Source organism: Lepidochelys olivacea, assembly GCF_965140295.1.
Source record: "Lepidochelys olivacea isolate rLepOli2 genome assembly, chromosome: 5".
In the NCBI taxonomy this organism is placed as follows: Eukaryota; Metazoa; Chordata; order Testudines; family Cheloniidae; genus Lepidochelys; species Lepidochelys olivacea.
Genome location: NC_140415.1, coordinates 96,821,788 through 96,839,969, shown reverse-complemented (window position 1 = coordinate 96,839,969; position 18,182 = coordinate 96,821,788). Strand labels below are relative to the sequence as shown.

Below are 18,182 nucleotides of genomic sequence, written 5' to 3'. Positions count from 1 at the left end.
TAATAGGTCTTGTTTGCACTGGCTTCTTAAGTGGGAAATGCAATCTGTCCAAAAATAATACCCAGTAAATTTGGAACACTTTTTTTGATTTTCAGCAGTGACATTTCAGTGTAGGCAGAACATGAGATTCAAGGATGTTGTCTTTCCAACAGTATCTTCGCATGGAGACTTTCCTTAGGTGCTTATAATATTAAACATATCTAATAAGAATCAGTAAATTAAAGACTCTTTTTTGTAGCGTTTTATTTCTTCATGAAATAACATTTCTGGGTCAATTCATGCTTGAGGAAAGCCTGTTAAGTCAATGGATTTATTCAAGGGATGAATTTGACCTAGACCTTCAGCAGTTTTAGATGCACAGCCTCTTTACTATTTCCAGCTTGGCATCTGCAGAGCTGAAATCATTTTTTAGTATTCACAAAGTAGTTCAGCCTTGGCTCCTCAGCGTGTTGGGTTTTGGCAAAATCTGAGCCAAATTCTGCTTTCATTTCCATGGGTAAGATTCCATCAATTTCATTGAGTTACAGATTCACAGTGCGACTGAGAGCAGAATTTTACCCTCTGATTATTGGAGGTTTGAAGCCGGATCTATAGACTCTCGTTAAACCGTTTAACCATAGAATCAGTCTGAGAGTGGGAGGGCAGTCATTGTGTTAGAAATCTGCTTGGCTTTGCAAGGTACAAATGCTCCACTTTAACAGTCTAGCTTAAAAGTTGTGATATGTCAGCAGCCACTTCAAGCCAGAATTCTCTGTAGAAATAAACAATAAAGAAGAGTTTCTTGCTGATCTATTGCTGGTGTGTTCTGCTATTTCTATGAGGTTTATCAAAGAACGAAAACATATGTAAAATTTAACAATGAACCTCTCAGCAACTTCACCCCAAGTGTTATTCACAAGCACCTACTTCTTTAAACAGTTACAAACAGGTGCAAGCTTTGGGTTTGTGCCTTTGCATAAGGAAGAGCATTTATGGAACCTCTTACTGACTGAAGCAAATGCAAATCTTCTGGGACTGTCTGCATATGGAAGGGAAGTTAAATTGTTTATTATATAAGCCAGGGATTAGCAACCTTTCCGAAGTGGTGTGCCGAGTCTTCATTTATTCACTTTAATTTAAGGTTTCGCATGCCAGTAATACATTTTAACGTTTTTAGAAGGTCTCTTTCTATCAGTCTCTAATATATAACTAAACTATTGTTGTATGTCAAGTAAATAAGGTTTTTAAAATGTTTAAGAAGCTTCATTTAAAATTAAATTAAAATGCTGAGCCCCCTGGATCGGTGGCCAGGACCTGGGCAGTGTGAGTGCCACTGAAAATCAGCTCGCATGCCGCGTTTGGCACGCATGCCATAGGTTGCCTACCCCTGATATAAGCCTTGCCATGGCTACACATTTTTGATAGCAGGGGACAGACTGATCCTGCTGCCATTCAAGTCAATGGCAAAACTCCACTGGACTTCTGGAGTGCAAGATTAGGACTGTAGTGTTGCCCTCTGATACCCTTACTAATACTGAGTAGTGCCTTACTCCACCACTAGTCCTATTGACTTCTGTGAAATTATTTGTGGAGAAATGTACTGTTCAACATGATTAAAGGTATCAGATTTTAGCCCAGTGACATATGTATTTCTGTACAATACAGTTTTTCTCAAACATGAATGACAGCCCTAACATCTCAATACATATGAAACTCGCTTTAGAAATAATGCACCTATCATATTGCTTGGATTCCTCTCATTATGTTTCTGAAATACCAAAAACAGACTATAGTTTATACTCTCACCCAAGTTAGACATTTCCCTTTTTATTCTATTTTTATGACTGATAACCTCCAGACAAACCCAAAACCACCATTCTGAATGCTCTGATTTTCAGGTGGTTTATTTCAATGACCCCTGACTAACTACTGCTACTATAGATGTATTGATGGTGTATACTCTCTGCTTAACCTCTCACTTAGGGGCCCGCTCCTGCTCCCATTGTTGGATTCTTGCCATTAACTTCACCAGGAGTGAGATTGAGCCATTAATTCCTCTCTGTAAAAAAGAGATCAGAAAGTTCTTGTGTGGGATTCATCCCTTGACTGCTAGCAGAAGTACTTGACTGAAGACAAGATATATAGCTATCCCACTGCAGTTTTGGTGTATAACAGTTATATGTAGTTTTGGTTTATGAAACTGTGAAACTACTAACCGTGATATGTAAGCCAACACTTAGATCAGTCTTTGTACCAGATAACTGGAGGATAGCTAATGTAACACCAAAAAAGGCTCCACAGGCAATCCTGGCAATTGCAGGCTGGTAAGCCTAACTTCAGTATCAGGCAAATTGGATGAAACTATAGTAAACAACAGAATTATCAGACACATTGATGAACACGGTTTGTTGGGGAAGAGTCAACCTGGCTTTTGTAAAAGGAAATCATGCCTCACCAATCTATTAGAATTCTTTGAGGGGGTCAACACACATGTGGACAAGGATGATATAGTGATATAGCATACCCGGACTTTCAAAAAAGTCGTACCTCACCAAAGGCTCTGAGGCAAAGTAAGCTGTCATGGGATAAGAGGGAAGGTCCTCTCATGGATCAGTAACTGATTAAATGATAGGAAACAAAGGGTAGAAATGAATGGTCAGTTTTCACAGTGGAAAGAGGGTAATAGTGGTGTGTCCCCCAGGCATCTGTACTGCAACCAGTGCTGTTCGACATATTCATAAGTGATCTGGAAAAAGGGTTAAGCTATGAGATGGCAAAGTTTGCAGATGATACAAAATATTCAAGGTAGTTAAGTCCAAAACTGACTGTGAAGAGTTACAAAGAGATCTCACAAAACTGGGTGACTGGGCAACAAGATGGCAGATGAAATTCAATGTTGATAAATGCAAAGTAATGTATATTGAAAAACAATCCCAACTATACATACAAATTGATGGGATCTAAGTTAGCTGTTGCCACTCAAGAAAGATCTTGGAGTCATTGTGGATAGTTCTCTGAAAACATTTGCTCAATGTGCAGCAGCAGTCAAAAAAGTGAACAGAATGTTAGGAACTATTAAGAAAGGGATACATACTAAGACAGAAAATATCATAATACCCCTATATAAATCCATGCTACGTCCACACCTTGAATACTGCATGCAGTTATGGTCATCCCATCTCAAAAAAGATGTATTAGAATTGGAAAAGTACAGAGAAGGTCAAGAAAAATTATTAGGAGCATGGAACAGCTTCCATATGAGGAGAGATTAAAACGATTGGGACTGTTCAGCTTGGAAAAGAGATGACTCAGGGGGCATATGATAGAGGTCTGTAAAATCATGACTGGTGAGGAGAAAGTGAATAGGGAAGTGTTATTTATCCCTTCACATAGCACAAGAGCCAGGGGTCATCCAATTATATTAATAGGGAGCAGTTTTAAAATAAACAGAGGGAAGTACATACATCTTCACACAACGCACAGTCAACCTATGGCACTCATTATGGGTGACATGTGACAGCCAAAAGTATAACTGGGTTCAAAAAAGAATTAAATAAATTCATGGAGTCTAGGTCCATCGATGACTATTAGCCAAGATGGTAAGGGACACAACCCCAGAACCTCTGACTCCCAGAAGCTGGGACTGGACGACCGGGGATGGATCACTCAACAATTATTCTGTTCTATTCATTCCCTCTAAAAATCTGGCACTGACCACTGTACGAAGACAAGTTCCTGGGCTAGATGGACCATTCGTCTGACTTAGTATGGCCATTCTTATGTTCATGTATAACCCATCACATCAGGGGTTGGCACATTTTGGACCAGATTCTTATTTTGCAAACTAGTATAAATCAAATCCATTAAGTCAACTGACCTATTCCACCTGATAGTACTTCCTCCCACTCAACCTCTTCTCATTTCAAATGCCTCCTAAAAATCCAGATCTTCCCTGTTGCTGAAAAACATGAATTTATTATCACTTACTCCTGAGACCCGCTGCCCTCTTAAGCTATGGAACCATTACATGGAACACACTGAATAACCACATAATCTTTGTTTTCTCATACCTCATCTCCTCTATTGTTCATTACAACCTTTCCTTACATCATGAGTCAAATTAGACTGTATAATCTTTGGGGCAAAGACCATGTCTTTTTCTTTTTGTTTTGTAAATAAAACCACAGTAATCAAAATTAAAGTTAGTCCTGTGTTATAGCACCATAATTAAGAGCAGAATCTGGCCTTCTCTCTTGCTGTTATACGCTGATGTCCTTTCTCACCTGGCTGGCTCTCAGGTGTCCTGGCCACCCAAAGAAAGGTGAAATGGCATCAAGAAAAAAAGGAAGAGAAAGAAGATAGAACAGATAGTGTGACAGAAGAGAGAAAGATGAAAAAAGAAAACTGGGACAAAAATGGAAGAAAAAAACCAAACCTTTCACACAAACAGAGACGACCCAAGCAACAAATCTTGGGTCTGATATTTCCCAAAGTTTGGGGATTGCCTGGGTGCTGGGATTTTGGTTTGGGCCCCTCTCTAGTCAACATTCCCATTATGAGAGCAGTGTATGCTTCAGTTGTTTTAACTGAGAGCCAATAAAGTAAAAGTAAAAAAAATTCTAGAGTGGTAAAATATAACTATACTCATCGGTGACACATTAAAGCTTACAGTACTGTTTTCATATTATTTCATGATATTATTCAGAGAAACATAAAAGGCAATAAAACTAGCAATAACTTGAAATTAAGCAATTACAAAATCTTGATTCTTAAAGGAAGACCATAGTGTAATATCAAATCATTTCTAGCCATTACCTTTGATTAAATTTTAAAAGGAGAGCAAGGGCTTGATAATGTCAGGCGCTGAATACCTCATCTCCCTCTGATTGCAAGAGGAGCTGGGTGTGCTTAATACATTGCAGGCTCAAGGCGAGTCAATTAATTTTTCCTCCAAGCAATTTAATTAAAAAGTGATAGTTAATAAACAAATGGAAAGCTAGAACAAAAAGTGCATAAAATTATACTCACAGTGCATAAAGTTAAGTGTACTCTTGAGTCATTTCAGGATCTGGTTCTAATTTGATGGCACTACTTGAGTGAGTAATTATATTCAATGGGGGAAATTCAGTAGAGAGGACCTGTAATGTAAGTAATGTTTCCAGAATCAGACCCCGGCTAAACACTGTGAACAGACATAATGAAACATCACCAGGATTTTCAAAACACCTTTGGACTTAATTTTTAATATGCATGAACACATATAAATATCTATTTAAGCCTCTATGGTAATATTACAAATCCCTTTCAGTTTAACTTTATTTATTCAAACATAAATACTCCTCCAGCAAAACGCCATTATGCTTGTAACATGAATGTCAGTACTTCTCTTCAGGAATAGAAAAGGCACCAAACAATTTCCCAAACCAGAGAATTACAATTGAAATTAGAGTCTTTGACTTTTGACCAACAGTTAATCTTTTAATGTACTTTTCTTATATCAAAACAGAGATTATTTTTACACCAAATAGTGTCTCTACTCCAGCCTTATTGTGCTAGAGAAAGTGGGGGGCGGGGAGGAAGGAATCAGTTGGTTACGAAGTGGGAGGGAAACCAAATGACTTTCTCCATGAACTCTAGGTGATGAATACTTAGCTAACGTCTCTGTAACAAAATCGCAAAGTCAATGAAGTCAATGGGAGTTGTGCACACATAACTGAGGGCACAATCTGACCATAGATTTTGAATGGGTTAAATCCTGCTCCCATTGTAATCAATGGGTGCTTTGCTTTTGGCTTCAAAAGAAGTGGGGTGAGTACCACTAGAATTGGAAATAACACTGATAATATCAGGATAATATGCAGATCAATCATTAGTAGTCACATGCCAAAAAAGATTCCTGAAACCGGAGACCTCTACTGGTTTGCTTACTCTCTGGAGACCCAGACCTTTTATAGCTACCCACATGGATGTTTAAATTCAGATTGAATATGATGTGAACACATGGACATCCGTTTCAGAATCCTTTCATGTTTGTTTTAGCTAAGAATTGAGCCTAGTATTAGTCTGGCAAGTTTTCAGGGAACCATGTTTGAGAAGAATTTAATTAATAAGTTCTTCCAGAATAGGGTCTCTCTCAAAGATGGTTTCAAACAACTTGGAAGATATAAAGCAGGATCTGTATTGAATGGCTAATTCAATATTACAGGATTACGTGTGAGCCATGTTTTATTTCTGCCTGCCATCAGATAAAATTATAATTTTTGGATTTCTTTCTTATCCAAGGTCCATAGCATATTAACAGTTTTAACTCAGAAGCTTTAGCTGCCCAACTATAGAACAGTAAAGTATCCATTTTAATTGGCATAATTTTCAGACAACAAATAATGTTGTAGCAAGTTCTAACAAATGATTTAATGGAGTGACCAAATCAATAGACAATTGTACTTGGGTCACACTGGTTTAACAAAGGCTGCAAATCTGAATATATGATTGGATTCTCCAATAGTTTTAACTAGAAAAAAATGAAAGAACTGAGATGAGTATGACTTTACCCCTGACAGTATAACCCCATAATTTCCTCTGAATGACAAAAAAAATTAATAATTAAATGATTAGTGTGTTTTCAGAGGGGTCGTTATCACTAGCTACAGTTCCAGACATGCATTCCCTGTAATAATTTTCTTTTTACAGTTTGATAGATAGTAGCTCAACAGCCTGCTGTAGAAGTCCCTCTGACAGGTTGTGGTTCCCTGCTATATAATTACACAAGGAGAGGAGAGGAGACATAAGTATCTACTGAAAGATGTGAACAGAAACCAAGTTCTCAAAACCTTACATAGCAATGATGATCAACACTGACCCTTTTTATATCCATTCTTTTGTCATGTATACAATTACTGGGCCTATTCCTGTGAGTTGCTCAGTAACTTTCCCTCCCAATAGAGTAAACAAGCATTGAGGGTGCTCAGCAAATTATGATATCAGAGAGAAATGGCAAAAATACATAACTCTGTTTGCCAGTCATTTCAAAGGGAAGACAAAACATCTGTAAGTTTTGCTTTGACCTCCTTGAATCGTGATACACTCTTCTTCCGGCTTTAGCAGTTTGAAAATCTGCCAACGGATCTCACCCTGGAGGCCTCCATATAGGATTCAAACCCAAACACCTTCCAAATGAAACAGTCTAAAGTTAGCTTTTCCCAAAGATGGGTATAGCCTCCTGACAAGGTATTTACTATTAGCACATCCACCGTCACAGGAATGTAAGAAGCTGGCGACTAGCACTGTTTCAGGAAGGGTTCCTCTTTTATCCTTGAATACGCTCTTGCCTGACAAGATCAAGAATGGAATGCTCTTTAAATATTCATTTTTTTAAACATCTGCCTAAGCAACTAACTTATTTAATGTTCACCTTTCTGTTCTCTTTACTAAAAGCCAAAAAAATTCTATGTTTGTAATTATATTCTCAATTTGTCTAGGAGACATCTATTTAGGCAATGCCAAATATAGGTAACAAAAGAAAGAACTAAAAGTGGATAATCAAGAGAGACCACTTTCTCCAGAACATCCCACAGAGCCAGAGAAAACAGAGCTCCTATACATGAAAACAAATTAATATACTCCTGAAAGGGAGAGAGCATCTGAAGACTTTGGAAGTAAAACTCCAAGTGATCCCCACAAATTCTCAGAATGTTCTTGAGACAATACCTATCTGTTTCCATCAATGACTTCTTGGGACTGGTGGTACCTCACCTGAAATATTAACAACAAACCCAAATATCTGGCGTCCTGATATTCTGTACATAAGTATATACACACTAGCCTACCCTGATTTATCATAAACCTCTGTGCCAAGAAGAAATGTCATACACACTAGAAGGGAAAACAAACAATTTTAGAAAATGTCTTTGTGAGGAAATTTCCTTATAGAACTCATTTCTGCTCTCAGAAACCATGCAAAAGAAACTCTGGGCAAATTAAATACCTTACCTTGAGGATAAAAAATTACTTTCTAGAGAAAGTACTTAAATATTTTAATAGTATTTTCCTTTATCAACATTAGAAAAACCTAATCCAAAGAATACTGAAGTAAGTGGTTGCTTTTGTTATTTGTTCTGTAAACATGAAGGAGCATATTTACAACAAGCATGCAATCTTTGTGGGAAAAACCTCACGCTTCAATAATGACTTGTCAGGTATATGTGCAAAACAGGTAAGTGTGTGCCTCGCTAGTATATGTGCATTTGCAAGGTGCAGTTTATGTACAAGGAAATACTGTCAACACGGTTAAAGTAGGGTCATTAAAAATCTGGACCTAAGCATACTGTGAAGTACCAGAAACAAATTTACATATATTTCATGGCAGAATGTTTATAAACACACTGGACTTGTGCTGATCTCTTGCTCCAGGTCTGTCTTCATCCCATTCTGGGAATTTAAACACAGCTTTCTTGTAATCGTATTTACAATATTTATATTTCTTGTTTTAAAATGCTGAAAGTTTAGTGTTCCAAATTCTCCAGCCCATTCACAGCTACCGGTGGGTTGCTTAGGTAAGGCAAAGGGCATCAAAACCATCTGCAACTACCCAGGTGAGAATTCCCTTCATGTGGGAGAGTCCCCAGTGAGTGTAGAGCCAAATATGCCCGCTCCTACACCATGGCCAGGACATAGTTGGTGTGTTAGGAGTAGGGAGGGAATGTGACTGGTGCACACCACACTCAGGCAAACTACAGCTGGTGGATAGTCCGTTTGGGACCCCAACTGGACCCCTGTCTGATTTGAAACAAGACAGGGAATAATGACACCTTGTTGTGTCTGTTCTCTGCTGCACCAATTGCAAACAGCAGAGAATGTTCATGTTCCAGTAGTAATTCTATCTGATCAAGTTATCAGAAGCATTCGCACAAAATAGTGTTTGCAGTCTTGTACAGACATTCTTCTAACCCCAAAGACCTGGGCACAAATGTATGTGTGCAAACCCTGATTTGCATGAGTCTGCAGATATGTATTCATGCAAATCACGGTTTGCAACTTTCAGTGCTTATTCATATTTTTTAAAAGATTGCTTTTAAAAATGTCATGCTGAGAATTTCCCTTTATAGTAACTAGAATTAGGCCGAAAGCACATTTTGAATAGTGACTTGTGATTATGAGTCTCTAAACTTTTTGGTGCCCAATCTAAGACCCTTTGAAGGGTCCTGATTTTCAGAAGATGGGTTCTCAGTGTTTTATGAAGAGCTGGCCCCTTTAAGGTGTCATAAGTTGGGTGCTCCGAATCACTAGTCACTTCAAAATTTAGGCCAGAATCTGGTTTTGGGAAGAAATTACTTCAAAACTGAAGGGGATTCAGATCTGAGATTCCAGTTCAGGCCCATCTCTCATAACTGCAATGTCAGAAAATAATTTATTTTTAAACTTTGCCACGTATAGCATTTTGTTTTTCAAATTAGAGTACCATTTATATAATTTTGTTTTTTAATTCCAGGTGACCCAAGAATATGCACAGCATGCATCCACAATTACTATATGTAAGTTCAACTCTTTTAGTGTCATTACATTTTCTGAACCAAAAACAATGCTCCCTAAGGTAATGGAGGTTATGCCATATCAGTTAGCTTCTAGTTGCTGCTTGAACAAAGAAGGGTGGTTGAAGAACTTTAAAAAGGGGGGCAAAGATAGGTGTGGGGGAGACTCCCTCAAACCCTAAAGCAAAGTATTATCACTTGAGGATACTTAACACCTTGGCCTTAACTCCCACTGACCATAACAAGCGTTGAGGAAATTTATCACCAAGCGGAATCAGGTTGTTCTAGTCTTTTCCTGCTCCTACCTAAGTCAATGGCAAAATCCCCAGAGGGAGCAGGTTCATGCCTGACATCTGATATTCAGTGATGGCAATAAACAGATCCAACACGCTAATGCTGTCAAGCTGTTGAGATGAGCAGCCAGTGGCATAACAAACAATAGCCTACCTGTTTACCTTCTTGGGGGAAAGCCTTACTTTATTGAAAATGGCAAGTATCCAGCCTCACATCTGTGTTGAGGAAGTCTTTGTCTTTCGGTACCTGGATCCTGGAAATTTACCAGTTGGCAAATTCCAGGATTAATCCCCATATATGCTACATCTGATATCCACTATCTACAGGGCCCAGTAGTAAGTATTTGCAGTTGTGACTAATTTAATGTTGCAGTTAGAAAATACATATTACAATCCTCAACATTCATGCTGTAGATTAAGTAATATCCAAGATTAAAAACTGGCTGATAGGTCTCAAAATGTAATTGTAAACAAGGAATCATCATTGAGCATATGTTTCTAGAGGGACTTCAGAAAAGATCAGTTCTTGGCCATACATTGTTTAATATTTTTATCAATGACTTGGAAGAAAACGAAATCATCACTGATAAAGTTTGCAAGTGACACAAAGATTGGAGTAAATGATGAAGAGGACAGGTCACTGATACAGAGTGATCTGGATCACTTGTTAAACTGGACGCAATCAAACAATGTGTGTTTCAATATGGCCAAATGTAAGGTCATACATCTAGGAACAAAGAATGTGGGCCATACCTACAGAAAGGGGGACTCTATCTGTAGAAGGAGTGACTCTGAAAAAGACTTGGGGGGCCATGGTGGATAATGAGCTGAACATGAGCTCCCAGTGTAACACTGAGATTAAAGGGCTAATGTGATCCTTACACGTATAAACTGAGGAATATTGAGTAGGATTAGGGAGGTTATATTACCTATGTGTTTGGCACTGCTGAAATACTGTGTCCAGTTCTGGTGATCACAATTCAAGAAGGGGGTTGAAAAATTGGAGAGGATTCAGAGAAGACCTACAAGAATGATTAAAAGATTAGAATACATGCCTTATAGTGATAGACTCAAGGAGCTCAATTGACTTATTCTACCAAAGAGAAGGTTAAGAATTTATTTGACCTCTGATTATAAGTACCTACATAAGAAACAGAAATTTGATGGTAGAAGGCTCTTCAATCTAGCAAAGGTATAACAAGATCCAATGGCTGGAAGTTGAAGCTAGACATCCTCAGATTAGAAATAAGACACACATTTTTAACAGTAAGGTTAATTAACCATTGAAACAACTTACCAAAGGTACTGGATACTGGATCACTGGAAATTTTAAAATCAAGATTGGACCTTTTTCTAAAAGACATGCTGTATTTCAACAGCAGCTATTGGACTTGAAACAGGAATTAATTCAAGAAAGTCCTATGGCCTCTATTATGCAGGAAGTCAGATTAGACGATCACAACGGTCTCTTCTGGCTTTAAAATTTGTGGATCTATGAATCTGTGTATACACATATATGACTGTCTGTACAAATATGGTGTTATGCATGTTCAGATGGCCAGTTATCAAGCAACTGCAATAAATGTACAAATTAGGCACACAATTGTATGCATCAATTTTTTTAAATCAAACTTTACAAGTATATTTGAGAACCATAATATTAACAAACCTGGCTTGTAGAGTAGTGTTGAACTAGGTAGCTATTTAGTTTGTGAGTAATTGTATTACATCTGCTTAGGAATTATGCCTGTTCACCACACTGACAAAAATGAACTCCATGACCTCACACAGACTTATTAAATTGACTAAGAATGTTCTGTCACTAGGTATAAGCAGCATTGCTATAAGAACTGCCCTGAGAACACCTACAATGATGAGAGTACTCTTCAGTGTATAGAATGTGATGAAAACTGCATCAGCTGTGACAACTATGAGTGCTACTGGTGTAAAAAAGGCTTTTATCTCTTAGGTAAGCAAAGTAACAGGTAACATATATATGCCGTCTCAAAAACGATTTGCACTAAAAGCCAAAATTTGGACTTAATTCTCTGAGGTTCCTGAGCATCCTCTATAGACGTCAATATGAATCGAGGACACCTTGTAGAAACAGGCCCTTTGTGTAAATCCAAGGGATCTTTTGGTTCAAAGGTCCCAAAATGTTTGACTATGAATTCCAAGCGGGATTTTTATTTTTAACAAGTGTTTGGCTTCAATCCCCTCTCTTTGAGCACGTACAGGAAAAGATTTCTATTTGATAGAGCTATGTGAAATGAGGTGGCTTTAGTTTGACAGAATGAAGCAAACCTTTTCTTTGCTTTTAATTTGTGTGGCTTTGCACATTCTAGCTTAACTTTGACTTTCAGGTCTGAACAAATAAACCTCAAATTGTCTGAGCAAAACCCAGTTAAAACCACTAAATTTCATATCAAACTCACACAAAACTAAGAATTCCTCGTAAAACTATGAAGCAACCAGGACTAATTCAGACAATATTGCCAAACCTGAGCTACAGGTAGTCCCCAACATATGGCACACTCACCCCTCCAATTCTGGGTGCTATGGAGCACAGCTTCACGCTGACAGAAAGCTCTGTCGTGATAAAGGAGAGACCAAGGTTGCCTCAAGGTTACCATGACCATTGCTGGTGTACATTGTAAGCTCCTCCATTCTCCTGTTTAATTTGAAAGCCCTATCAACTTTTCTCCTGTCTCCCTCTGCAAACCTATATATTACCATTTGTATGTCCAATTGCAAACACAAGACCTGTTGCTCCCTACGTGACTGTGTGCATTGGAAGGAAGTCAAATTCAATTTTGGGCTTTGCAAGGAACCTCAGATTTGCTCAAACTAGCCCTGAATCTATCTTAACTATTTTAGTGTTTACACTGCCGAACATCACCATGGTATCCAAGCACCTTCACTGTGGTAGCTGAAGATCTGAATCAACCCAGGTTCACTCAATATTGGCCACACATCTGCTGGAATCAGATCTTAGGGTTCAATCACGAAATTCAAATCTAGATCTAAACTTTTATAAGATAGTGAGTGTTAGTATTTTGAGATAGACTCAGCTCTACTTAAACCTTGGTAGAGAATGGCTTGAAAGGTTTGTGAAGTTTTCTATAAGGACATGGGCTGAGTGTAAAGTTTGCAATAAAATTTAAAACCAGGGGCTGGGGTGAGGAGGGGGGAGGCATAACAAAAATTTCACACTATTCTACTGTTCTGTTTGTGTTTCTTAAATTGCCTCAGAATGAGATCAGGGATATATACCTTCCCCAATCTCAAGTAGCCAGGATTATTCAAAATATACAAGTCTAATCTTGGGTGCTGAATCTAAAGAATACAGTTTTGGAGCTGTGATGGGTCTCAGCTGCAGGATTCCCAATTGACTTTAATTTGTTCATTTCCAATTGGCTTTAGTAGGAATCATATGACTGAAACTACACACAATCTGTCAAAATGTATCCCTGAATTTCCAACAGGGGTTGGAAGCGGCATAAAGAAGACTAGAGATTAAACTTCACTAATAATCCTCAAGCACACAGTATTATTAATGTTGCTGTTCATCACAACACCCAGAATGGATAGGTGTATAAAGCGTTTCTTCATCTTCTGGTTCTTGATATGTGTGAGCGATACTATGACTTAAAGGCGCTTTCTATGTTGTAGATGGGGAATGTGTGAATGACTGCAGAGCAGGTTTCTACAGTGATGAGGACTTTGCAGAATGTGAAGAGTGCCATAGGACCTGTGCAACATGTGACGGGCTCAACTTTGATGACTGCACCAGCTGCAAACAGAATTTACAGCTACTCCACGGGAAGTGTGTGAATCCAAAAAACATGGTAGTGGAGGGGAAATTCTGGAATGGTATGTTGCTAGATCCTTTGATCCCTTTTATTTCACCCCATGGACTATTATGATTAGAAATGTTTAGAAAGGCATCCAACCCCTTTTTTCCAAGGTCCTATAGGTTGGATAAAACTACCGCATATCTAAGTAGATTGTGAAGTTAAGGAATCATAAGGACTATGAATATAAATCTGGTCACAGAGGGTGGAATTCACCCTTCGGCAGAGAGTCCAAGGCTTATGCACAATTTAAATCCAGTTTAGGCCCTATTTTTGAGGCCCTGTGTTGGCTCCCTGAACAGGGTTGAATTTCACTTTGAATGAAGTATAGAGTATATTGTAAGTAATTTAATGGATCAAATTTAAGAATAACCATAATGATCTAATGGACTGAACATAGGATTTGGAGCTGGAGTTCTTGAATTCTAGCCGTGGCTCTGCCATTAGCTTCATCTGTGACTGCCCGAAGTCACTTCAACTCTCTCTGTCTCGGATTCCCCATTTATACAATGGAGATAATATTTTTACTCCCACAAGATCATGGCAAGTTATTAATTAATGTCCGTGAAACATTTTGAAATGCAAAATGCTATTGATGAGTTTTATCATAATTACTGGAGCAGAGCAAATGATTTGTTGCAAATACATCATTTTATATCTTTTTTGTTTTCATGAACTACCTGCAAGCAGATCACAGTACTTTCACATTTGTTCACTGTAAAATTATTTACATATTTCTTCAGCAAATAATTCTTAATCTGTAGATGATTAATGAACAATTCCTAGTGACTATTGGTAATTTGCACTATGTACTGTGTTGGGATTGTTTTATTCCCAGTTTGCATGATTTATGCATCAAATCAAAGCAGCGCTACTTGTGAATTTTATGTATTCACTTTTTGTGAATATTTGTAAACAAGCTTTAAAATAGGCTTTTTAAAATTAAATTCACTGCCGTGCAGAGGCCCAGCACAAGTCCTCTGCACGGTGTAAGTCCCACACCAGGAACTAAGTAGGACTTCAATGAAGCATAGGCCTGCTACTGACCCTTGGAATGAATGTGAATTTCATCCTGTGTGAGCATTCAAATTAGTAAAGCTCAAGTGCTCAGATGCTCATTGAAAGTGAACATGAGAGTCACAAATATAGTCAAATGAAAATTTGCTTTTGATTCAAATGTATTTATATGGATTTAAAAGAGCAAATACAAGAATGGCTGTCCTGAGATCTACATGGCCTTGCCATTAACTAACATCTATATAATCCTTCTGCCAGATGGTGTTGGCAGCAACAAGAAAATGTTCCCACTAGTAGCTCATCTCTAATTATTGTCTAATGTTTCCAAACGAATGTACTTCCTATCCATTCAGAGGTGTTGTGCCCAACAGAAGCATATTTCTTATCTGCAAAAGCGATATAAGTAGAGGCCCTGAATTTGCTTTTATTTGGCATCTAGATGCTTTCTTCTGGTTACAATTATCTATAACTATGAATAAATAATGACACAGGAAATTTGTCTCATCTGAGGATCTCGTTTTGTTTCACCAAGCAAGTAAGTAATATTTCCATTTGATTCCCATTCATTCAGGACTGAGCTACAGGTAAAATGACATGTCCCAGGTCACACAGTGAGTCAGTGACAGAATAAAAACCTCAAGTCACTTCACTCCCACTCCCTGCTATAACCAAACAAAATACACAGCTAGCTGTGTCATGTTCATTAGGGTGGCAATCTAGGCAAAATCCCCAAACCCCCATAGCTTAATTCAATAACTACCACAAGTGCCTTTGAACAATCTTTCTCTATTAAAAAGTATGCTAAAGTGAATGCAGGCAAGGTTGTGGCTGAGGTGTGTTGGACCTTGAACTCAGCTCACAAATAACAATGCCATTACCTTCATCTCTGCTGGACTATGTCTGAGACAATGTAGTTGAGAATGTTACAGTGGATTTTGTAACTTAATTGACCATTCATATTGGACAAGTTGGTTCATAACCAACCATTTGAGTCTCATGAGACAAAAAACTGTTGTCTCAGTTTGGCTCCTAGACAAACAAGTTAAGGGGCAGCATACCAGAGCATGCTAAGAGATAAGTCAATGGGAAGGCAGAATTTATTTACATTTTGAGAGATTGATGTAGCTAGGTCAGGATTAAAATCGCTTTCTGGGTGTAGAGTATACATTTTTTGTATGTCTAACCTTCACTTCCATTTCTTGTGTGAGAATAAATGAAAGACCAGAAACATGAATTTTCATGAGCACACAGACCAAAGACTAAGACAGTGTGTATATAAAAACTTTCTAAAATTATACTTTTTTTGTGGGTACTCTGGTGGGCTAACAATTCAATTCCAAACTGAGAATTTGTTAATAAATCATATCAAGGCCTGAAATGAGGAAACAGCGCTTGTATGGCTTCCAGACATTTAAAAGGAAAGGCAAGCCAAGGGAAAAAAATGGTTGAGCTCTCTGTTTGTAGCTCAAAACATCTGTATTTTATCTGGTGTACCAGATGATGAAATGACTTTGGGAGCCAGGAGACATACTAGTGTAGGCTTGATTCACCAAGTGATTACACACACCCTATCAACCGGACTAGACATTTTGCAAGCTGAAATCGGGTCTTAATTTTGCCAGTTCACTGGAAATACCACACCCTGAGCTTGTATGCTCCTCAGTCATACAGTGTAGCCTACCGTATTCTTTTGAGAGGTGCAAAGGAAATGTTTCTGTTATAGATTCAACATGGAGTACATGCTTCTTCACATGCAAATCATTTCAAAACAAAATTAGTCATTAATTATGTGAGGTAAGTATAGCCAGTACAACTCATATCACACATTGTAACACAGAACGGAAGTAGCATCCAAAAAGAAGCCACTGAGAAGTGTACTAGAAGCCTTACACCAGCTGCATGTGTCTGAGCACTTTTTTCTTTCCCTAAATACCATATTAAACAACAAGAATTAAAAAATATAACATGTTAACAGAGGGTTGGTGGAGAGAAAACAAAATATTCAGAAATTAAAGGATTATAGGAATTACATGCCAGCTCGTACAATTCCTTATAGGTCCATTAACTTCAATGTAGCTATGTTGATTTACACCAACTAAGGATCTGGCTCTAGGTGTGCATTTTGTGGTGTATCTGGAAAGATGTGAGACTAGTGAGGGGATAGGGACTAATGGATAAGGCAGAGAGATGGGGAATATGGAATAAGGGGGAGAGGAGGAAAAAGAAATCTAGATGGAAAATTTTATGATATCTACAGAGGAGGATTTAGCACCATAGAAGGAGGTAGGGGACCTTTTTAAATAGCATCCATATGTGAAATGTAACTCTGTCAGAGGCAAGCAACACTTATTCACTAACCTATACATATTTTTCATCATCCCCATTGGAGTTGCATACAGATTTTTTATTCGAGGCATTCATTCGTTAAATTAATCTTGTGGCTGTTATGTGATAACCAGCTTGGGAATTAATGGTTACTGGGGGTTGTGACTTACTTCTCACCTAACCTACTAGTACCCTTGAATTTATAATTCTCATAAGTCTTTGAGATGGGATAGGTTCTAGTATTTTATTACCTCTGTATATTGTTTTCATTATGTTTTATCATGTCTATTTAATTGTAATTAGCTTTTCGAGATATGTGGTCTATTTTATGTATTTTTATTCAGGGCAGTATCATTTTTGCAAGGCCAGTGCCATAAACAGAATAAAATCTAACAAACTAAACAGCATCCCCACTGGAAAAAACTGGCTCTCATTCAAATCACATCCTTACTACACAGCGTACAGACCAAACAGGTCACCTTCTAAAAGTAATGTACACATGGTTACAACCCTGGCAGTACAGCTCCTTCTATGTTCGTCACTGCAGCAATGTATTGCATGTTTTTGACTTTGGGTTTACAAAAAAAAAATTCACAAAAAAAAAATCAAGTTTTCTTTAGCACAAACTGCTATATTTTCAATTAGGAAGCAAAGGAGAGTAATTGCAAATGTGGGTGGGCAGCCAGTTTGATATCAGGAACTGGAACAAATTAACTATTTAAATCCCTTCTCTCTATATATGAGAATAAATAAATGTGGTCCCCAAACAGAGAAAACAAATGTACTGAGTCCATAGGTGGCTTTTATAAACGTGAATACAATCACTTGATCCTACACTGCACAGGTGTGAAGGATTGTTGTGTGCATAAGCACAAGGTAAAAACTAATGAGCAGGTCAGGGATCACAGAAAAACTGACCATGCATTAATGAGAACTCTGCTGTGGCTCCCTAGCCACATGAGAAAGACCAAAGAATGGACTGGAGAGCCCTGCACGGGACTATTGTAGAGCCCTGCGGCAGGTCTGGGATCCTACAGATCCCACCGCCATAATAGCAGGAGCAGGACTAAATATAATCCCATATAGAGCTCTACCATACAGCTAAGTAGCTAATTTGAATGCGTTTAAACCAATCTCTCTTCAGACACACCTGCATTCTTGAAAGCAAGTGAGCCGGCATTCAAGGA

General features: G+C 38.1%; 1 protein-coding gene and 1 long non-coding RNA gene across 2 annotated transcripts in view; one reads left to right on the top strand and one right to left on the bottom strand.

The window, feature by feature from the left end:
- PCSK5 (proprotein convertase subtilisin/kexin type 5) overlaps nucleotides 1-18,182 on the top strand; it is a 300,051-nt gene that overhangs the window by 258,066 nt on the left and 23,803 nt on the right. The window contains exons 25-27 of the mRNA XM_084628879.1: nucleotides 9,467-9,509; nucleotides 11,626-11,768; nucleotides 13,472-13,672. Of these exons, the coding sequence (XP_084485005.1) occupies nucleotides 9,467-9,509; nucleotides 11,626-11,768; nucleotides 13,472-13,672 (387 nt within the window). The remainder of the gene's footprint in view (nucleotides 1-9,466; nucleotides 9,510-11,625; nucleotides 11,769-13,471; nucleotides 13,673-18,182) is intronic.
- Nucleotides 1-18,182, bottom strand: part of LOC311520929 — a 56,449-nt gene that overhangs the window by 34,256 nt on the left and 4,011 nt on the right. Inside the window, exon 2 of the long non-coding RNA XR_014711732.1 lies at nucleotides 5,008-5,117. This is a non-coding gene — a long non-coding RNA (uncharacterized lncRNA). The remainder of the gene's footprint in view (nucleotides 1-5,007; nucleotides 5,118-18,182) is intronic.